This window comes from Brassica oleracea, chromosome C3 (genome assembly GCF_000695525.1).
Source record: "Brassica oleracea var. oleracea cultivar TO1000 chromosome C3, BOL, whole genome shotgun sequence".
Taxonomy (NCBI): Eukaryota; Viridiplantae; Streptophyta; class Magnoliopsida; order Brassicales; family Brassicaceae; genus Brassica; species Brassica oleracea.
Window position 1 is genome coordinate 28,547,403 of NC_027750.1, and position 19,710 is coordinate 28,567,112.

Sequence of the window (19,710 nt, forward strand, 5' to 3'; positions counted from 1 at the left end):
TTTTTTCCGAGGAACCCATTTTTCCTCGGAATTTCCTCGGAATATTCCGACGGATTGATATTTTCTCGGAATTTCGTCGGTATATTCCGAGGAAATTCTGGAGAATCCCAATTTTGTGTTTCCTCGGAATTTCCTCGGAAATTCCTCGGGATATTCCGAGGATTTCATTTTCCGTCGGAATGTCCGTCAGAATACCGCTGTTTTCTTGTAGTGTATATTTAATAATCACATGGTCGGAACATGTTTTCTTATACGAAAAAAGTAACAATTAACATTCCAACTTTTTTTTCGTAACTGGCTACAAATATGTACTATTAACTAATTTGGAACACAATCTAAGTACAAGAGACATGCATCATGCATGTACACAGTTAGCCAAAATAAAATTAAATAATATGCATTGCTAATAAAATTAACTTTGTAGAGGTCACAGATCAAATCGTCAGTAGCTTTGGTAATGAAGATCTAGTTCAACAAACTCGAACACATTTATATACCAAATTGTTCAAGCTAATCATGATTTTCATTTGCCTGTTTACACACCGTTGTCGAGATATTTATGTTGCATGTATTGATAATGTCATAATGTTTTGTTCTAAAAAAATTGCAAAACTAAATGGTAAACAGTTATAGGTCGTTCATGCTAATAACTACTGCTTCAAAATCTTTCTCATTATAATAAGTGGCCGGCCACAATATCATAAAACCGAAAATAGTATAAATCTTAACATTTGCACGCAAAAAAAAATTTACTGCTTCTAAATACATACCTAAAAGCTTACAAAAGCATACCTTGAATGTTTCTCAAAAGGATTTGAGAGATGAGTCGTATATGCGTTATTCAAATTATAAGAACATTTAAAGAGGAATAAAACTTAATTTAAAAAAAAACATTTAAAGAGGAAAATATCCGCATTAATTGAATCTGTCATTGTTTAAAATTTGAAACCATCAGTTGAACAAAAAACACACAAAGAGGACATAATCGTCATTTCAGAACATGTGAGGTGCTGAAAATTCACCTTTTTCAAAAATCAGTTTGGTGGCAAAAAAACAAAGACTTCAAAATTGTCAGATAATACTTTTAAGTATAAAAGCTGTTTTGGATTCCGTAAACATGTTATATTGTGAAACAAATTTATTTTGCTAAAACTATATGTATAAAAACAGAGGGAGTATATAAGTGCAAGTCTTCTGAGTTCAAAAAAGATAAGAAAATAGAAACAGAAATAAAGGCTCTAAAACAAACAGCAGTCTTCTTCTTCTATTCTTGTGAAGCAGAGAAAAAGCTGAATCTTCTTCTTCACTCGCACTTGTGGCATTTGTCTCTCCAAATTCGAAATCTGTCAAGCAGTCTCCTCACTTGTTACTAGAGGATTTATGCTCTTTAGGCCCTTTTTCACACCGGTGGCATTTTCATCTCCACATCGACCTTTTCACTCTGATCTTTCAAGTTTACAGAACCAGAAGCTTCTTCTCTGTGGTGGGTTTTCTCAGTTCGAGATCTATCTCTAAGAAAAATTCAAACTTTTTTTTTCTGCTGAGCATCTAATTTTGGAAGGTATTGATTATTAAATCGAATAAATTTGAGAATTCCTGCGTTCTTTTGTATTTCTCACTCTTATGCATTCTACTTAAAATGGAGAAAGCTTGTATCTTTCTATTTTCCTTTTGTTCATTTTGATGATTAAGGGACTTGAAAACAGTGGAGACGAAAGCATTACTGTTTATGCCCTAAAGTGTGTTAATAAAACTAGAAATGTCTTTTTGAGTGTTGAGTGGGGTTTCTTCTTGCATTCTTCTGTTTGAGCTTGATTAGCTTTCCTTCTTTTCTTGCAGGGAAAAAAATGTCCCAAAAGGTGACTCCATCCATGAACTCACTTAAGTCTCTGCCGGCAGACTATAGATTTGATGGTTCCAGTGTTCCAAGAAAAGGTGGTTTAAGGAATGGGGTTAGTCCAAGTGATACTGCCGCTGGGGATAGTGAGGATTCACCATATAGCGGGGACGTTGAACATCAGTCTTTAGCTAATGATATGGATACTGATGCTGCCACAGTGACCTTGCCTCAGAGTGATGAACGCAGGTGGAGTGACACTAGTGCGTACGCTCGGAAGAAGGTTGATTTCTAGCTAAATTGAGAACAAACTTATTGCTTCTAGGTAGGTACATAGAATGAAATTTTGACAGTTTTTTTCGAACTTTAGATACTGCAATCTTGGATTCAACTTCCCAATGGTAAATGGGAGCTTGGGAAGATACTGTCAACTTCAGGAGAGGAGTCTGTTCTTTCTTTGGCTGAGGGAAAAGTAAGTGACTCTTTTGTATTCCTAAGATAGGCATGAGTTAATATTTCAAATGTTTGAATCCGCATTGATTAATCAGGTTATAAAAGTCATGTCAGAGACTCTGGTACCTGCAAACCCTGATATTCTTGATGGAGTGGACGATCTAATGCAACTTAGTTACTTAAATGAGCCATCAGTGTTGTACAACCTCAACTATAGGTACAACGAAGACATGATATATGTAAGTCTTTCCCCCCCTGAATCTGTTGATCATATATGTTTCCAGCATTTACTATTTGCTTTTTTTCTAACTTTTTTTTTCCTTTTATGGTGGTAGACAAAAGCAGGACCAGTTTTGGTGGCTGTGAATCCTTTCAAGGAGGTTCCTTTATACGGAAACCGCTACATCGAAGCATACATGAAGAGATCAAATGATAGTCCTCATGTGTATGCAATTGCAGATACAGCAATTCGTGAAATGATACGCGGTGGGATCATGGTTCATTGTTTGTTAGTTGTGGAATGTTTTAAACATTGCAATTCTCACACCATTTTTATGTTTTCCAATACAGATGAAGTTAACCAATCTATCATTATCAGGTTAGTAAAATGACTTGTGAAGATGCATTAAATTGACTTGTAAAGATGTATTTTGTGGTGTATTCTTATTACAACTTACAAGATTCTCTTTCTTATCCAGCGGCGAGAGTGGAGCAGGGAAAACTGAGACAGCTAAGATAGCTATGCAGTACTTGGCTGCTCTTGGAGGTGGAAGCGGGATTGAATATGAGATACTTAAGACTAATCCCATCTTAGAAGCATTTGGAAATGCAAAAACACTGAGAAATGATAACTCTAGTCGTTTTGTAAGCCCTTCATCATAATGCTTTTTTTTTTTGTAGATTTTGATTCTCTTTTGCTGTTTCTTGAACGTTTTAGACTTTTAGTATGTCTCACAATTTTTGTTTTGGTATTAAAATCTACAGGGGAAACTGATAGAGATTCATTTTAGTGAAACTGGAAAGATATCGGGTGCTCAAGTTCAAACCTGTAAGTGTTGACATTGTTACTTCACATTATTTGATCATTTTCCTTTACAAGAAGCTAACTTAGTTTCATTTTTGTTTGCCTTTTCTTCAAACTTGGCAGTTTTACTAGAAAAGGTAGCTTCTTTAAATGAGGTTTTCCTAATTCATTACTTATATTCTTGAACATGGTTCACTAACATTGGCACATTGTAACAGTCTAGAGTGGTCCAATGTGCTGAAGGGGAAAGGTCATATCATATATTTTACCAACTTTGTGCTGGGGCTTCACCTCCACTTAGAGGTATTGTTACGAAAAATAAACACTATATGGAGTCTTTATAAAGGAGAGTTTTAAAACATATTTCTAGCTTAATTAGTCTGTAAGTTGTCTTATGTAGGTTTGAGATGAAATTTTGATGGACCTAGATTAACTATGTGTGCTTAAATATATCCATAAGTAAAATAAGATTGTGTAACCTATCAGTTGTATTTATGTGCTTTTTTCTTCCATTCGTCATTTATACGCAGAGAAGCTAAATCTGAAAAGCGCACGTGAGTATAAATATTTGGGACAGAGTAATTGTTATTCAATCAATGGAGTTGACGATGCTGAACGTTTCCATACTGTTAAGGTACTTCTCTCTCAGTGAGATACTTTCTAAATTCCTCTTATCTACTCATTTCAGACCTTATTTCTCTCTCAATTGATTTTAGAACTCTTTTGTTGTTGTTACAGGAAGCTCTGGACATTGTTCATGTTAGTAAAGAAGATCAAGAAAGTGTATTCGCAATGCTTGCTGCAGTATTATGGCTGGGAAATGTTTCTTTCACTGTTATTGACAATGAAAACCACGTTGAACCCGTAGCAGATGAAAGTAAGTAAGCCTCTTCACTCCCTAACTAGGGATGCCTAGAGTTAAACTGAATTCAAATATTTTTCTCTTTTATGTCCATGAAAGTTGAATCTGCATCCCACTAAGCGTTTTCTGCTTACTTCATGTCTTATCTGGCTGGTAGGGAGACTTACCTGCGTGCTGTATTGGTTATTTTCAGGTTTGTCAACGGTTGCTAAGTTGATTGGATGCAACATCAATGAGCTTAAGCTAAGTTTATCCAAACGTAACATGAGAGTTGGAAAGGACACTATTGTGCAGAAGCTAACACTACCGCAGGTACATTATTATGAAAACTGCTTGCATTTTTGCAAAGAATCAAAGTAGAAGTAGGGTCAATATAGAGAGGCTATGACAGTTTGGAAGTTTTTTGCTCTGGTTGATCTCTGCATCCTTACTGCACATATGACATTTGCGTTATTAGTATCCATGCTTCACATTTATCTGGAAACAATGCTTTCAGTTCAGTTTTGGCATCAACTCTCATAGTAGGCTTGACTCTTCTTTTTTGGCTCAGTTTTAGTACCCGGAAAGTTCTTGTGTTACTCACTAATTTATTTTGCTGATATTTTCTTTCAGGCCATTGATGCAAGAGATGCTCTAGCAAAATCAATTTATTCGTGCCTGTTTGACTGGCTGGTTGAACAGATCAACAAATCTCTTGCAGTAGGAAAGAGGCGAACCGGCAGATCCATCAGCATTCTTGATATCTATGGCTTCGAATCATTTGATGTATTCTTCTGTTCTGTCTCTCTGTGCTTTCTCCTGTACAAAGTTACAGTTGCTATCTGACATCATTAGACCTACAGTTTGCAGTTACATCCCTAAATAATGACAACTATTAGAATCTTTTGGCAAATAAACTGTTGACTGTAAGTTGAAATAGCGGTGTTATATCTTACTGATTTGCTGAACAACTTCACATTCCTGTGCAGAAAAATAGCTTTGAGCAGTTCTGTATAAATTATGCAAATGAGAGATTGCAGCAACACTTCAACCGTCATCTATTCAAGCTGGAGCAAGAGGTAAAGCTTCCCCTTTCTGATTGAACTATACAGGTTCATGTAGTAAATCTTCATTCCAAGGTGTTAATGTTTCTTTCTACTGTTTCAGGAATATATCCAGGATGGAATTGACTGGACAAGAGTTGATTTTGAGGACAACCAAGATTGTCTTAGTCTCTTTGAAAAGGTAGATACTAAGAAAACAATATATTTCAGCTTTTATTAAGTTGTGGAAATGCTTTTAGTCTGAAGCATGTCTTTAAGCATTTAAGTCTCATTGTCTGTGCAGAAACCATTGGGGCTGCTCTCGCTTTTGGATGAGGAATCTACATTTCCGAATGGCACAGACTTGACGCTTGCAAACAAGCTAAAACAGCATTTACTCTCTAATTCATGTTTCAGAGGAGATCGGGGGAAGCTTTTCACAGTTGTCCACTATGCAGGAGAGGTAATAGCTCTTGAAAAACCTCAGTGATAGCAATTTATCTTTGGAGATATAGAAGTTTGATAGGAAACACGAGTCTAGTGTCGGTCTTGAATGCTTCTTGACAGCTTGCTTTTTTTTTGCCGAATCAGGTTACATATGAGACGACTGGGTTTCTGGAGAAGAACAGAGATTTGTTGCATTTGGATTCTATACAACTGTTGTCCTCTTGTTCCTGCCACCTTCCTCAAGCATTTGCTTCTAGCATGCTGATCCAATCTGAAAAACCTGTTGTTGGTTCTTTACACAAAGCAGGTGGTGCTGATTCCCAGCGGTTGAGTGTAGCTACTAAGTTTAAGGTAGTGTGTTTTGGCCTGAAACACAAAACCTGATGTTGCTTCAGTTTTTGTTGCCTGCTTTACTTCAAAGCTCATTATTTGCATCCAAGTTTTCTAACCTGGTTTGTGTATTTCCAGGGTCAACTTTTTCAATTGATGCAGCGTTTAGGAAACACTACTCCACATTTCATCCGCTGTATCAAGCCAAATAACGTACAGTCTCCAGGGTTGTATGAGCAAGGGCTTGTCTTACAGCAGCTAAGATGCTGTGGGGTCCTAGAAGTGGTTCGAATTTCACGCTCTGGATTTCCCACAAGAATGTCTCATCAGAAATTCGCCAGAAGGTGACAGTGCACATCCATCATTTAGCACTTATGCAAGGGACCTTATAACACTTTTCTTCTTGAGCTGTAACCACATTGGTTTTAAATGATTCAAATTGCAGGTATGGTTTCCTTCTGGTGGAGAACTTTGCTGATAAAGATCCTCTAAGTGTTTCAGTTGCAATTCTCCATCAGTTCAACATCTTGCCAGAGATGTATCAAGTTGGCTACACAAAGTTGTTCTTCAGAACCGGACAGGTATAATAGCTAGACGGCTGATGTCTTTCCTCTAAGAAGAGGCATAGATAATAGTCTCATGTGCATTGTAGATTGGTGTTCTTGAAGATACAAGGAACCGTACTCTCCACGGCATTTTACGTGTTCAGAGTTCTTTTAGAGGATACAAAGCACGCTGTCACTTGAAGGAGCTTAGAATGGGAATCTATACTCTCCAGTCATGTATAACTCTCTCCTCTCAGTTCATCACCTTGGTCTTCTTGCATCTTAATCTCATTGTCCCACCTCTTTTTGCAACAGTTGTTCGCGGAGAGAAAGTAAGAAAAGAGTTTGCTTATTTACGAAGGAGGCACAGGGCTGCTGCTACTATACAAAGCCAAGTTAAAAGCAAGATTGCTAGGAAAGAGTATAAGGGCATAACAGAAGCGTCTCTTGTGATACAATCAGGTAAAAAAAAAGCTTTTGTTGTACTTTTTAGATGTTGTAGGTCTTTTATATGACACTGAGTTAGTGTAATCTTCTTTGCAGCAATTCGTGGTTGGTTGGTTAGAAGATGCTCAGGGGACATTGGATGGCTAAAATCTGGCGAGGTGCTAGTGAAGGCATCAGTACTCTCCGAGCTTCAACGCAGGGTACTTAAAGCAGAAGCTGCTCTACGTGAGAAAGAAGAAGAGAACGACATTCTTCAACAGAGGCTTCAACAGTACGAGAACCGGTGGTCGGAATACGAGAAAAAGATGAAGTCAATGGAAGAGATCTGGCAGAAGCAGATGCGGTCTTTGCAGTCCAGCCTCTCCATAGCAAAGAAAAGCTTAGCGGTTGAGAACTCAGCGAGGAACTCAGATGCATCGGTCAATGCAAGTGATTGGGATTCAGGGAGTAATCAGTTGAAGAGCCAGACGAGCAAGGGAGGAGGAGGGGGGAGACAACAACAGCAACAACGACCTATGAGTGCGGGGCTTAGTGTGATTGGACGGTTAGCTGAGGAGTTCGAACAGAGAGCTCAAGTGTTTGGTGATGATGCGAAGTTTTTGGTGGAAGTGAAGTCTGGTCAGGTGGAAGCGAACTTGAATCCGGATAGAGAGCTGAGGAGGTTGAAACAGATGTTTGAGACGTGGAAAAAGGATTATGGAGGGAGGTTGAGGGAAACGAAGATGATATTGAGTAAGCTTGGGAGTGAAGAGAGTGGTGGTTCGATGGAGAAGGTGAAGAGGAAGTGGTGGGGACGGAGATATAGCACCAGGTACTGATTGATACTATTGATAGAAGGTGAAGACTATTGTTATAGGCAAACTTTGTTCGTTTGCTGGTAAAGAAAGTAAGTTAATGATGTTGATTAAGACAAAACGCATATTATGTGATCATACAAATCATAAATGTTTGTAAATGTCTTGTTTTTGTAGTAAACAATAGCTCCTTTTTTAGCTTAAGCAACGGGTAAAAGAACTGCTTGCACACTTCACGTATAATAAGCAAAAGAAGAGCGTACTTAGATTTTTTTTTCCGGTTATTTTATTACTGGAACTTGAGATTAAGTCTTGGATCATTGAGATTAAGTCTTTGCAGTCAAGTCCCAAAAGTTTGACATGTTAAATTAATATTGAACTATGGTATTTGTATACATTAAAAAGTCGGAATTTTTTATAAATTATTTATTTATTTCACCAATTTTGCAGAATAATGTTTTTCCTCGATGGAAAATAATAATAATTCAAAGTTTAAATAGAATCTGAGGAAAACACTTTCAGAATTCAATTAGTTTTGTGTAACTTCAGCAGAACAAATGTCTATTTGGTTTGTATATTGGTTGAGTGATTGATTCTTTGACACAAAAAGATATACCAGAATGGTAAGATGAATATATATATATATATATATATATGGTCCATAAACAAAGTAACTTTGCAGAGGATTAAGAGGAATCCAAACATTTTGGTCCGATTAAGGAATATAATCGATTCTCACAACACTTCCAAAAAGCAAGGAAGAAATTGAAATGGTGGTGGGGACAACTTGGCGTAATGTAAAAACCAAGATTCCCTCATATTTTTCTTCTTATTGGATATCCAAATAGAATATTCTTTTACGTAAAAATTGACAGAATATGTTTTTTTTTTTATATAATACAATAATTATGCCCTTATTTACACCGCGAAGACATGTGTTTCTAAGCCACATGATAACTCGTTTATTAAACTCTTTTTTTTTTTTAATATTGTGCGTATTGGAACTTCAATGTTCCATATCCAATCCAATGATCCAAGAGGTGGTCACACGGCATTTTGGGAACATCTTTCTGGTTAGATAAAAGTTAATTAATTAATAAACCAAAAAGTTTATATAGAAACCTGTAATGGAAAAATAAAAAGATTTAGCAAAAAAATAAAAAAGATTTAAAATAAATAAAGGGCAAATCTCCAAAATAGCACATTTCTAAGTTTATCCTTTGAAAATTTTAATTTTTTTATTTTTCAAAATTTGAAATCTTATCCCCAAAAACTCATTTCTCAACACTAACCCTAAACCTTAAACTCTAAACCCTAAACCCTAAACCCTAAATTCTAAACCCTAAACCCTAAACCCTAAATCATAAACCCTACCTTTTAACTCTAAACCCTAAGTTTGTGATTTTTGATAAAACATTAAGTGCTATTTTTGTGACTTTTGACCTTGAGTGCTAGTTTGGGAACAAAAACTTGATTTAGTGCTATTTTTGTCTTTTTTTCATAAATAAATTGTTTTAAAATAATTAAATAGATTTTGTTTTTACTGGTTCGGTTTGTATATAAAGTTCTATTATTTTTTTAGTTTTTTAATTGTTTGGTCAGACATAAATATTCGGTTTGAAGGTTGTGTATATAAAGGGGTCATACCATCTTCCTCGTTGCTCTAAACAAATAAATCTCTCTCTTTTCCCTCTTCTTCCTCCGTCTCTATATTTGCGGTGAGTTATTTTTTCTCTCCTTTCTTCGCTAATTGTCACAACATTACTCCTCCTCCTCATCATCTCCCTTTTTCTTCTCTCAGCTTCTCTAATTTTACATTGATTAATCGTATCAAATTCGATTTTTTTTTTTTTTAAATTACCCCCAATCAATCGCGGTTTTCAAATTCCGTGAAAAATGAGTTTTTGGTTTCCGTCGATTTACCATTACCCTGCTCAGACGCCTGGAGAATGGGCTTAGTCGACATCAATCATGTCTTGTTGTATTCCCTTTTCAGAGAGATCTACGCGATTGATTGATTATGTCTCCATTGTGGGTCCTTTGCAAAAAGTTGAATAAATAAGCAATTTGCTCCGTTATTAATTTTGGGGATTTTTTTTAATAAAAAATGTTCATCGTTTTTCTCATAATTTGAAACAATTCTATCTAAAAATTCTATCTATTTTTCATTGTTGGAGGTAGAATCCTCATGATTTTACAAAAGAGAACAGAAAGTTTATTTTATTTTATTTTTTTTGGTAAAAGAGTGTCAACATCATAAGAGATCTTTTGGTTAGTGTTTAGTTTCAAACTGTTTTAATTAAGAACTCATATTTAACGTGAAACGATTTTCTTGCAGAGGCGCAGTGTGTACAAGAGAGATTTGACTCTCTTGACAAGTCGTTAGTACATTAAGGTCGGGCTGTCAAGTTTTGGCAGCCCGAGTTACCAGAAGCTTCCAGGTAATTTAACACCATCTTAAAATTCTTACACGCGTTTTCAACATGTATGTTTTTGTTTGTGTGTGCGCGTGTCTATACTCACTTCTCTTCTTATATAACAGGACTCGTTTTCCATTGGTATGCTAGTTTTGGACTGTGTTGAATTTAGATTGTGGCCATCATGGGTTCTCTGTCTGGCATTATTCAACGGCCACTTGTTGCCGCTGCTGCTGTTATCGCCGCTTCTGTGTCCGCAGATGTCTCTGAGAAGTTCTCTTCTCTTAGATCACTAGTTCGAGGTTCTGAATCGGATCAGATTGCTGCTTCAGTGTCTGGTTCAGTTCATGACGAAAGGTCCTTGTGGGTTTCTCAAATCTCGGACTCCAAGCTCAAAGATTTGACTTTTGTCTCCAGGATTCGTCTTCCTGTACCAAATGTTGATCTCCTCCTAGCTCCTAATCCGAGCTGCAAGCTTGCTCCTTCTGTCACTTCTCTGCCCGCTCTTCGCAGCGCTTATCAGTCTGCAGAGTTAGCTAAGGCTTCAAAACCAGCGGCATTCACAATAGGAGCCTCTCTTGTGGCTCCTGACGTTTCATACAAATGGCATTTGCCTGAGACTAGTGCACTTGATCTGTCTGGTTCCTCGAGTTGTGCCTTGGAGAAGAATAGGACCGTTGTGGTTTTGCTTGGATGGCTTGGGTCGAAGCAAAAGCATCTGAAGAAATATGCTGATTGGTATACTTCGAGGGGTTACCATGTCATCACGTTTACTCTCCCCATGAACGAGATTATGAGCTACAAAGTTGGAGGAAAAGCTGAGAAGAACGTCGAATCGCTGGTTAACCATTTGGCTGATTGGTTGGACGAAGAGGAGCAGCAACAGAAGAATCTCGTGTTTCACACCTTCAGCAACACAGGATGGTTAACGTGAGTTGTATATCTCTGGTCTTTTCATGTGGCGGTTTCACATCTCACTCGGTGAATTTTCTGTATTTACAGATATGGAGCCATTTTGGAAAAGTTTCAGAAGCAAGATTCATCATTGATGGGAAGGGTTAAAGGTTGCATAGTGGACTCAGCTCCTGTTGCTGCTGCTGATCCTACTGTAAGAGATGGTTCTTGCATTCATTGCTATGTTATAATGGTCATTTAGCTTTGCAGTTTCTGGATACTAATATGGCTTGTGAAAACAGGTATGGGCATCAGGGTTCTCAGCCGCCCTCTTGAAGAAAAACAGTGTAGCCACTAGAGGATCTGCAAGCTCATCATGTGAGTCAAACATTGGAGGTGTTAACTTCTCGGAGCCTAAGCCTGCTGTAACAGAAACAGCTTTGCTTTTGATTCTTGAGAAGTTCTTCGGAGTGATTCTTAACCTTCCCAAAGTAAACAGGTAACAAAAAGCTCACAAACACACAAAACCAAAAAAAGAAAAACACCTTTCAACACATTTGACAAACTCACTCTGTTTTTGTTATTACAGGAGACTCGCAGATGTTGTAGAGACATTATCATCATCACAACCAAGATGTCCACAGCTATACATTTACAGCTCTGCAGATAGAGTAATACCAGCGGGGCAAGTTGAATCATTCATTGTAGAGCAGAGGAAAGCAGGGCACGAGGTCCGTGCCTGCAACTTCATATCTTCCCCTCATGTAGACCATTTCAGGAGTAACCCGGAACTCTATACAGCTGAGCTCAACCATTTCATGGACAACTTTGTCCTTGCTTCCTGCAATCATTCTTCATAGCCAGCTTCCACAAGTGTTTTTGCTGCTTTACTTTTTAACTCCATACAGAGAAAGAAAGAATACTACTTGATGATTCTTTTGGTTTGGAATGGTGTATAGATTGAATTATTACAGTTAACAGATTGTTTCTTCCCTTGTAAATGGTTGAGGTTTGAACATTTAGGAGAGACTGAAGATTCAAGAAAGTGACTGTTAGGGTGTGGAGACGCAAATTGTAAAGTATCGTGCTCTTTGCGTAACTTTTAAGAATTATAAGGGCTCGCAATTCGCATTTTTTTTTTAATCACGACACGCTTGTTAACCAGCAATCGCGTTTGATTAAAAAAAAAAAAAACGCGAAAAGTGAAATTTGCGTTTGAAGCGGCGGAGATCGATCAAGCGATTTGCGTTTGAGATCCTTATGAGGAGCTCGAACCGCTCATCCCCTCTTTCATCTCCTCCTCCTCCTCCGCTTACGTAACCCTAACGAAGTCGGAGAATCTCTGGTGAATTGATCTTGATTTCAATCTTCCTCTCCCAGAAAAAAAATCTCCATCGAAATCGAACGCAAGTGGTGGGATTAAAGGGAGAGCAATGGATTTGGATCAATGGATTTCGAAGGTTAAAGACGGTCAGCATCTCTCCGAGGACGAGCTTCAGCGTCTCTGCGAATACGTACGCGCACCATATCTTCTTCTTCTTCCCCTTCTCCCTTACTTGCTTTAGGTTTTTTCTTTCTTTCTTTATAACGATGAATGTGTCAATAGGTTCAATCAATGTTGTAATTCAAATAACCAGAAGGTGTTTTATGAGATGGTTTGTAAATGTTGCAGGTGAAAGAGATTCTGATTGAGGAGTCAAACGTGCAGCCTGTCAACAGTCCAGTCACCGTCTGTGGTGACATCCATGGCCAGTTTCATGATCTCATGAAGCTTTTTCAGACCGGTGGTCATGTTCCCGACACCAACTACATATTTATGGTACTTTTTTTTTTGTTTTATCACAAAATCAGTATATGAACACATCTTGATATGCTGTGGGGAATTTTGTAGGGGGACTTTGTGGATAGAGGTTACAACAGCCTTGAAGTCTTCACTATTCTCTTGCTTCTTAAAGCTAGGTAAAGTGAAGTAATTGGTTCTGATGAGGAAGTAATTGATTTTTCAAACATCTCATGTTTACCTTTTGTTAGGTTTTGGAAAGATACCAAGTGATTTTTGTGTTCTTTCACGCATTAGTTTACTTGAGAACGCTGTTTAAAAGTGTAGATTCCTTGCTGTTTTGGAAATACATCTTCTCCATTTGGGGCGTTAATTTGTTTTTTTGATTCTTTTGTGTTGTAATGCGTAGACATCCAGCCAATATTACACTTCTGCGTGGAAATCATGAAAGTAGACAGCTAACGCAGGTATGCATTGTTCTGCTCCACTTATATCTATCTCTAAGGCACTTTCAGTATATCATTTATAGTATTAAGATGCTCATCCCAATTTTTTACTTTTCAGGTTTATGGTTTCTATGACGAATGTCAAAGGAAGTATGGTAACGCTAATGCATGGCGATATTGCACAGATGTTTTTGACTATCTTACCATATCAGCTATTATTGATAGCACTGTAAGTTAATTTCTTCAGCAACTTGGCATTGCGGGTGAGAACGAATATGTTTGCTGTATCCTATACTCAGATTGGATTTTCTTTGTCTAGGTTCTCTGTGTTCATGGTGGCCTTTCCCCGGATGTGCGGACAATTGATCAGGTTAAACTCTGCCTTTAATGCTTTTGGCTTTCACCAGTCAAGTATGTTTCTGGCTCAGCATGTTATTAAGGTCGTCCACTCATTTTACATCTTATTATGGGCTCTAGATAAGACTGGTCGATCGAAATTGTGAAATTCCCCATGAAGGTCCCTTTTGCGATCTTATGTGGAGCGATCCTGAAGATATTGAAACATGGGCTGTTAGTCCACGTGGAGCTGGTTGGCTTTTCGGATCGAGGGTTACCACTGAGGTATGTTTATCCTTCTTCAATCGTTGAATCAATACCGTAACTAATAAACTGATTTCACGTGTCTGATATTCGGTTTTGGCTTCTTGTGCAGTTCAACCACATCAACAAGCTTGATCTAGTATGCCGTGCACACCAGCTGGTACAAGAAGGTCTCAAGTACATGTTCCAAGATAAAGGCCTTGTAACTGTGAGTGTCCTGCTTCTTATGACTTGGCCATTTTAAGCTGGATAATTGGAAATGTTACTCTGCCTAATGATGTGTGTGTATTTTCTTCTTCTTTTGGTGTGAAGGTATGGTCTGCACCTAATTACTGTTACCGGTGTGGCAATGTCGCTTCTATATTGATTTTCGATGAAAACATGGTGAGCCCATATCTTTAAGTCTTTCCTGTTGAATAGTCTAGTCTTGCTCTCTACCAGAACAAGTACACATTTCTTGGTTTGGTATCCGCTTTTTAAAGTAAAGGTACAAGGAGAACTATAGAAAGAAAGAAAGATAAGTAAACCGTGTGTGTGTGTTTGCCATGGATTATAGGTAGTAAGTGCATTATGTTGTGATTCATTATTGTGTATGGTTTAATGATGAAATCCATGTTATTTTACCAGGAAAGGGATGTGAAGTACTTTAACGAGACAGAAGAGAACAATCAAATGAGAGGGCCAAGGACAGGAGTTCCGTATTTCCTGTAATGAAAACAATTATGTTTGCCCCCCTTCTTCCATCGCTGCGATGATGATGATGGTGATGAAGCCATTGCTAGCTACCATTGACAATATGTTCAGTCTCAAAAGATTATATGTAGATCTTAGGTAACACTCTGACTGAAGTAGTTTTGTGTCTACACGTGATTCTCTTTGCTTCCTTCTGTTTTTCTTTACTGAGACCCCAATCTTTTCTTATGTATTGTTCACTTACACTGTTACTCTGCTTTTTGTTGTTGTGAAGATGACACTAACTCTAAATCTTTCTTTCGCTGTGTGGTTACTCATCTCTTTTGTCATTTAAGATGGGTGATCTAAAATTTGATTGGTAGGTAACAGAAACGAACAAAAGAAATCCATTAAGCAGAGTCTACCCATGTGGTGAATACAACATAAAAGGAAATCCTCTACCGCCTCTTCATCCTAAGACGGTCCTGGACCGGTTTGTTACCCGATGTAGATGTGAGACCGGAGAATGAACGGTCCTAGACTGGTTTGAGATTAAAGACGAAATCAGGGTAAACCAGAACCGGCACAATTACAAAACCCACCAAAAACCCAAAGAGGATTAGCTCCAAAGAGAAACCAAACCCTTTTGCACTTCTTCATCTTCTTGTTCCCACCACTACTATCGCCGCCGTTAAGGATTATATTTTTTTCAGAGGCGGCGATGGCGGATCTTCTACCACCTCTTGCGGCGGCAAAAATCGATGCGAAGACTAAAGTAGATGAGAAAGTTGATTACTCGAATCTCCCTTGCCCTGTTTCTTATGACGAACTCAACCGTGAAGCTATCAGTTTAGTACTTCTTATTACCGATCTAGTTTTTCTTCTTGATATCTTCTTTCTTGAGCTTATACCTTTATTCGGTTCATGGATAGCTCAGACTGATCTGTGTGGCTTTAACTGCATTGTATTGTCGTCTTTATAAATTTAGCTTATGTTCTGTTTTTTGTTTGTATTGGCATGGTTGAGCTGCTTCTGTTTGGTTTTTAATTGTTTTTTTTTTCTTTACATGAATCGTTTCAAGGTCCTACGAGATTTGCAAACAGTAGAAACGATATAGTATGATTGAAAGTTTTTCAATTTTGTCCGCATTTGATTCTGTTCATTGGTTGCCACAAAGTTTGTATTAGTGATTATTTTCATTGTCTGCCTCAGTGTTTGTCTTGATGTCTCCTAATGGTTTCTTACTGTTCTTAGATCAGGTTTTGGTATGTGTAGCGAAGCCATATAGAGTTTGTTTTCAATTGGTTTCTAACTTGTTTGATTACTCTTTGCAGTGTCTTTAAAGGCAGACACTTTTGAGGGTTTACGCTTCGACTTTGCCAAGGGATTGAATCAAAAGTTTTCCCTTTGCCACAGGTAGTAATATTTATATTTACAGTTATTATTGGTAATAAGCTTACACTTGTTTGCGTTTTACATTAAGCCTGTATATCGATCTTTTTTTTTTTGAAATAGTGTAATGATGGGACCAACGGAAGTTCCTTCTCAGTCACCTGACACGACGATCAAAATTCCAACAGCCCATTACGAGTTTGGTGCCAATTACTATGATCCAAAGGTACAAATTTTTTGGTAATTTCTTATGGCTATCAAGAAGATATGAAAATGAAAAAAAAAAAAAATATATATATATATATGCAGTTGATGCTTGTTGGAAGAGTGATGACTGATGGTAGAGTAAACGCAAGAGTGAAAGCTGATCTAACTGATAGGTTGATCTTAAAGGCGACTGGTCAGGTAACTGCTGCTACTTGATAATGTGTTTGATCATCTATGGTGTATCTGATTATTACCTTCATTCATCTTTGTTTAATTTCTTTTCCAGCTGACAAATGAGCCTCATATGTCCCATGCAATGTTCAACTTTGATTACATGGTGAGCAACTTCTCTTTATTTGACTTTTTTTTTCCCTATCCCTTGTGATGCACCTTTGCTAGCATTTGGTTCATCTGAAGTTTTTCTTTTCGTTTCATGTTTGTGTAGGGATCAGACTACAGGGCCCAATTTCAACTTGGGAACGGTGCTCTAGTTGGAGCAACCTATATTCAGGTAAAGTGGACTGTTGTTTGAAATTATTGCTTTCCTGCAATTACATTATTCATCTAGCTGTAACGCAGTTATAATGAGATGTGAACTTTAAATTGTCCTAATCAACTTTTTGTGGGGGGCATGCTTACTTAGTTATTATGGCAATAAGAAAAGTTGTCTTTTATCCGTTATCATTCTTCAGATCTGTAATAGTTTTAACTTTTGGTATGGTGCATGTGAGAGAGATTGAAGTCAATTGTATTTTCATGAAAATGTTGGACAGAGTGTGACACCCCGTCTGTCTTTGGGTGGGGAAGTGTTTTGGGCTGGTGTGCCTCGGAAGTCTGGTCTCGGTTACGCTGCAAGATACGAAACTGATAAAATGGTAAATCTTCTTCTTGTTAAGCTATATTATTGGTGAATAACAACACTCTTAACCGATTGTGTATTCTTTCTTACTAAGAACTTTTCTTTACCAACAGGTGGCTACTGCGCAAGCTGCTAGCACTGGTACTATAGGTATGAACTATGTTCAGAAGATTTCCGATAAGGTAATGTACCTTTGTCATGAGCTCCTCCTATCTCTATGGAGTTTATAGAGATAAAACATGACACTATTCATTTTTATTTTATTATGATCAGGTTTCTCTAGCTACTGATTTCGCCTACAACTACTTGTCAAGAGATGTTGTGGCTAGCCTTGGGTATGACTACATTCTCAGACAGGTAACATCACCCATTTCTATGGAATCGAAAAACAAGCAAGAAAAAAACGCTTTCTTGATCTGTATTGATCCTTGATAATCTATGTGTGTTTTGTTTCAGTCACGTGTGCGGGGAAAGATTGATTCCAACGGTGTTGCATCCGCTCTCTTGGAAGAGAGATTGAGTATGGGACTCAACTTTCTTCTATCTGCAGAGGTACATAGTGTTTCCTTGTTCTTGAACTGAGATATAGTATAACCGAAGAGTCTCCTTTTTAAAAACTGTTGATTGGTTTTGTTTTTTTTTTTTTCCCTCACAGCTTGACCATAAGAAGAAGGACTACAAGTTTGGATTCGGTTTAACAGTCGGCTAATAAGCCTGGCTCTACCACACGCAGCGCTTTCATTAGTGCGGGGGATTCAGTTAAACTTATTGTATTTCCCATCAAGATTTCATTTAGGCTTTTTGGTCGGCAACGTTGGGAAATTAAAACAAAAAAAAAAACAAAGGAAGTGTGTTGTGTTGTTATTTACGGTTTAGGTTTTGTCTCCATTAAGAAGACCCATTATATAAGTTTTTGGTGTTACTTTCTTTCTTTAGATCTTGTAACGTTGCCTGGAGGTTTGCATCATTTCCTCTCCGTACAAACTAAAAAAAAAAAAAAAAAATTTCCTTGTTTATTTAAATGAAGAAAAAGTTTGCGTTAGCTAACAATAGCAAGTAAATAAATTAAATTTGGAGCTAAATAAATTAAATTTGGAGCTGGATAATAATTTTAGGGGGTGTATTCAACTAAGAGTTTCAAGTGATTTGTATTAAAATGACAAATTCGCTGTATTAAAATGACAAATTCGCTGTTATTCAAACGTGGATTTAAAAAAACACTTTAAAATTTAATGTTATTGAACTTGTCATTTCATAAAAAATCCACTGTTATTGAACAAAATTTAAGTTGAAGATTTTAGAGTACTTTAATTGTTTCTAGAGTATTTGAGGGGAGTTCTATAGTTATAAAAATCAAAATTCAAATCTCATTGTTTTATATGAGATTCTAGAGTATTTTAACAAAAATCACACCAAATTCTTTAATTCTCCTGCAATCATCTACAAACTCGTTAAAAATCAAATTACTTCAAATTTCAGATTCAATACACCAACGTAGTAAAAATTTGTCTATGTTGTAGAAAATGTATTTTATGATTATTCTAAAAAAACTAAATTTAAAATATTTTCTAGTGTGAAACAAGATCTCAAAGGGTCAACATGAAAGGTAAATCTTCCCTCGCCGCCGTAACTTAAAAACAAAAGCTTATCCGCTCGCTCAACTACTGCTCCGGCGGTTGGTGTTTCTCACCGCCGCCGGGAGCGGCCCTGTCTCATCCTTGTTTATACTTCTACGGTTTTAATTTCGGCAAGCAGACATCCTCTGGTTCGTAGCTTCAGATCTGGGCTAAGGAGGGGATTCGATGGTCTGGTTTCGGATCCTGGTTTCTTTGGCTAAGTTGGTGAGTCGGTGGGTGATGGGCTCAGTAGCTTATGTGCGGTAGTCATGAGACTTTTAATCCAGTTCCAGAACTGGTGAAGTTAGCTTCAAGCTTGAACCCGCGACTTCCCTATTTGTGTGGCAACTCCTAGGATTGCCTTACTTTTGTTTATGTGTTGGTCCTTAGCTATAGGTATGTGTTGCTGTTTGGATCTGAAACGGTGACTGCTTAGGTTCTATGAAGAAAATGGCTCATTGTCCTCTTGACTTGTTTGGGTTGCTTCTCTAGCTTCGAAGCTGTTTCTGGTGCGCGGTGCAGGATTATACCGGCTCTGATGTGGGTTATTACTTCTTCCATCAGAGTTGGAGAGGTGTATCTCAGGCGGGTCAATGGTGGTTATGGGTTTGTTCAGCCTTGGTCTTTGTCTTAGTGTTGGAGTGTGACTGGATTTCTTTGACTTTCTGGATATGATTGGTCTCGAGGTTGTGATGACTGGTGGTTTTTATTGGATGCGGTTAGGTTCTTCTGACTGTGGTAGTTGGTGTTGTCGTCGGGCCTTTCTGGCGTCTTCTCTTTTATCGGACTTGTCTTCGGTAAGGGTTCGATGCTCGACCTTTGGGCTTCAAGGTGTAATGTTCTTTGTGGTGCTTCAGTGAGGTGGGGTTGTGCTGTTCCATGATGTTTAACCAACGGGTTTCTACGGATTTCTTGGTAAGGAACTGTGGAGCTTTAGCTCAATCGCGTTCGGTCTTTGGGTAGTTTGGTTGTCAACCGTCTCTTCGTCATCTGCTCGGGTGGAGATTCACTTTCTCGTGGCTTACATGATGAAGCTTGTTCTTGAGTGGTGGATGCTGATGGTTCT

General features: G+C 37.8%; 4 protein-coding genes across 6 annotated transcripts; all 4 read left to right on the forward strand.

Moving 5' to 3' along the window:
• Positions 1-1,224: 1,224 nt before the first annotated feature.
• Positions 1,225-7,990, forward strand: LOC106335762 (myosin-1-like). Its single transcript, XM_013774369.1, has 23 exons — positions 1,225-1,483; positions 1,840-2,120; positions 2,208-2,309; positions 2,386-2,529; positions 2,626-2,776; positions 2,861-2,888; positions 2,989-3,154; positions 3,275-3,338; positions 3,438-3,451; positions 3,533-3,617; positions 3,845-3,948; positions 4,053-4,191; positions 4,370-4,488; positions 4,789-4,941; positions 5,145-5,234; positions 5,323-5,400; positions 5,503-5,661; positions 5,790-5,996; positions 6,114-6,319; positions 6,421-6,556; positions 6,628-6,757; positions 6,836-6,982; positions 7,064-7,990. Exons 1-23 carry the CDS (start codon positions 1,381-1,383, stop codon positions 7,783-7,785), a joined length of 3,528 nt encoding a protein of 1,175 aa, XP_013629823.1. The 5' UTR covers positions 1,225-1,380; the 3' UTR covers positions 7,786-7,990.
• Positions 7,991-9,407: 1,417 nt separating this feature from the next.
• Positions 9,408-12,184, forward strand: LOC106335245 (transmembrane protein 53-like). The gene is made up of 6 exons (XM_013773717.1): positions 9,408-9,479; positions 10,100-10,202; positions 10,304-11,108; positions 11,181-11,286; positions 11,375-11,571; positions 11,662-12,184. Exons 3-6 carry the CDS (start codon positions 10,363-10,365, stop codon positions 11,930-11,932), a joined length of 1,320 nt encoding a protein of 439 aa, XP_013629171.1. The 5' UTR covers positions 9,408-9,479; positions 10,100-10,202; positions 10,304-10,362; the 3' UTR covers positions 11,933-12,184.
• A 90-nt stretch (positions 12,185-12,274) lies between these two features.
• LOC106335247 (phytochrome-associated serine/threonine-protein phosphatase 3-like) lies at positions 12,275-15,168 on the forward strand. Of its 3 annotated transcripts, none has more exons than XR_001268710.1 (11): positions 12,275-12,586; positions 12,745-12,891; positions 12,964-13,031; positions 13,262-13,319; positions 13,417-13,527; positions 13,618-13,668; positions 13,776-13,919; positions 14,011-14,106; positions 14,211-14,282; positions 14,526-14,729; positions 14,954-15,168. XR_001268710.1 is itself a non-coding variant. In XM_013773719.1 (10 exons), the coding sequence occupies exons 1-10, from the start codon at positions 12,506-12,508 to the stop codon at positions 14,607-14,609; spliced, it is 912 nt and encodes a 303-aa protein (XP_013629173.1). In that variant the 5' UTR covers positions 12,275-12,505; the 3' UTR covers positions 14,610-14,904. The 3 variants fall into 3 exon arrangements, 1 of the variants encoding a protein (XP_013629173.1); XR_001268711.1 differs by having other exon boundaries at positions 14,927-15,104; XM_013773719.1 differs by lacking the exon at positions 14,954-15,168 and having other exon boundaries at positions 14,526-14,904.
• Positions 15,169-15,188: 20 nt separating this feature from the next.
• Positions 15,189-17,965, forward strand: LOC106335246 (mitochondrial import receptor subunit TOM40-1-like). The gene is made up of 11 exons (XM_013773718.1): positions 15,189-15,418; positions 15,905-15,986; positions 16,086-16,188; positions 16,272-16,367; positions 16,456-16,506; positions 16,615-16,680; positions 16,943-17,044; positions 17,142-17,210; positions 17,302-17,385; positions 17,485-17,580; positions 17,684-17,965. Exons 1-11 carry the CDS (start codon positions 15,292-15,294, stop codon positions 17,735-17,737), a joined length of 930 nt encoding a protein of 309 aa, XP_013629172.1. The 5' UTR covers positions 15,189-15,291; the 3' UTR covers positions 17,738-17,965.
• The last annotated feature ends 1,745 nt before the right edge of the window (positions 17,966-19,710 follow it).

What these genes read in the sequence shown, in the direction of transcription:
- LOC106335247 (XM_013773719.1), top strand. Translation starts at nt 12,506, where the DNA reads ATGGATTTGGATCAATGGATTTCGAAGGTTAAAGACGGTCAGCATCTC. An exon ending in TTCAGCGTCTCTGCGAATAC is followed by an intron (nt 12,587 to 12,744) that starts GTACGCGCACCA and finishes TAAATGTTGCAG; the next exon opens with GTGAAAGAGATTCTGATTGA. An exon ending in TGATTTTCGATGAAAACATG is followed by an intron (nt 14,283 to 14,525) that starts GTGAGCCCATAT and finishes TTATTTTACCAG; the next exon opens with GAAAGGGATGTGAAGTACTT.
- LOC106335245 (XM_013773717.1), top strand. Translation starts at nt 10,363, where the DNA reads ATGGGTTCTCTGTCTGGCATTATTCAACGGCCACTTGTTGCCGCTGCT. An exon ending in TTGCTGCTGCTGATCCTACT is followed by an intron (nt 11,287 to 11,374) that starts GTAAGAGATGGT and finishes TTGTGAAAACAG; the next exon opens with GTATGGGCATCAGGGTTCTC. An exon ending in AACCTTCCCAAAGTAAACAG is followed by an intron (nt 11,572 to 11,661) that starts GTAACAAAAAGC and finishes TTGTTATTACAG; the next exon opens with GAGACTCGCAGATGTTGTAG.
- LOC106335762 (XM_013774369.1), top strand. Translation starts at nt 1,381, where the DNA reads ATGCTCTTTAGGCCCTTTTTCACACCGGTGGCATTTTCATCTCCACAT. An exon ending in AACCAATCTATCATTATCAG is followed by an intron (nt 2,889 to 2,988) that starts GTTAGTAAAATG and finishes TTTCTTATCCAG; the next exon opens with CGGCGAGAGTGGAGCAGGGA. An exon ending in GTCTTAGTCTCTTTGAAAAG is followed by an intron (nt 5,401 to 5,502) that starts GTAGATACTAAG and finishes TTGTCTGTGCAG; the next exon opens with AAACCATTGGGGCTGCTCTC.
- LOC106335246 (XM_013773718.1), top strand. Translation starts at nt 15,292, where the DNA reads ATGGCGGATCTTCTACCACCTCTTGCGGCGGCAAAAATCGATGCGAAG. An exon ending in ACTCAACCGTGAAGCTATCA is followed by an intron (nt 15,419 to 15,904) that starts GTTTAGTACTTC and finishes TACTCTTTGCAG; the next exon opens with TGTCTTTAAAGGCAGACACT. An exon ending in TTGGAGCAACCTATATTCAG is followed by an intron (nt 16,681 to 16,942) that starts GTAAAGTGGACT and finishes AATGTTGGACAG; the next exon opens with AGTGTGACACCCCGTCTGTC.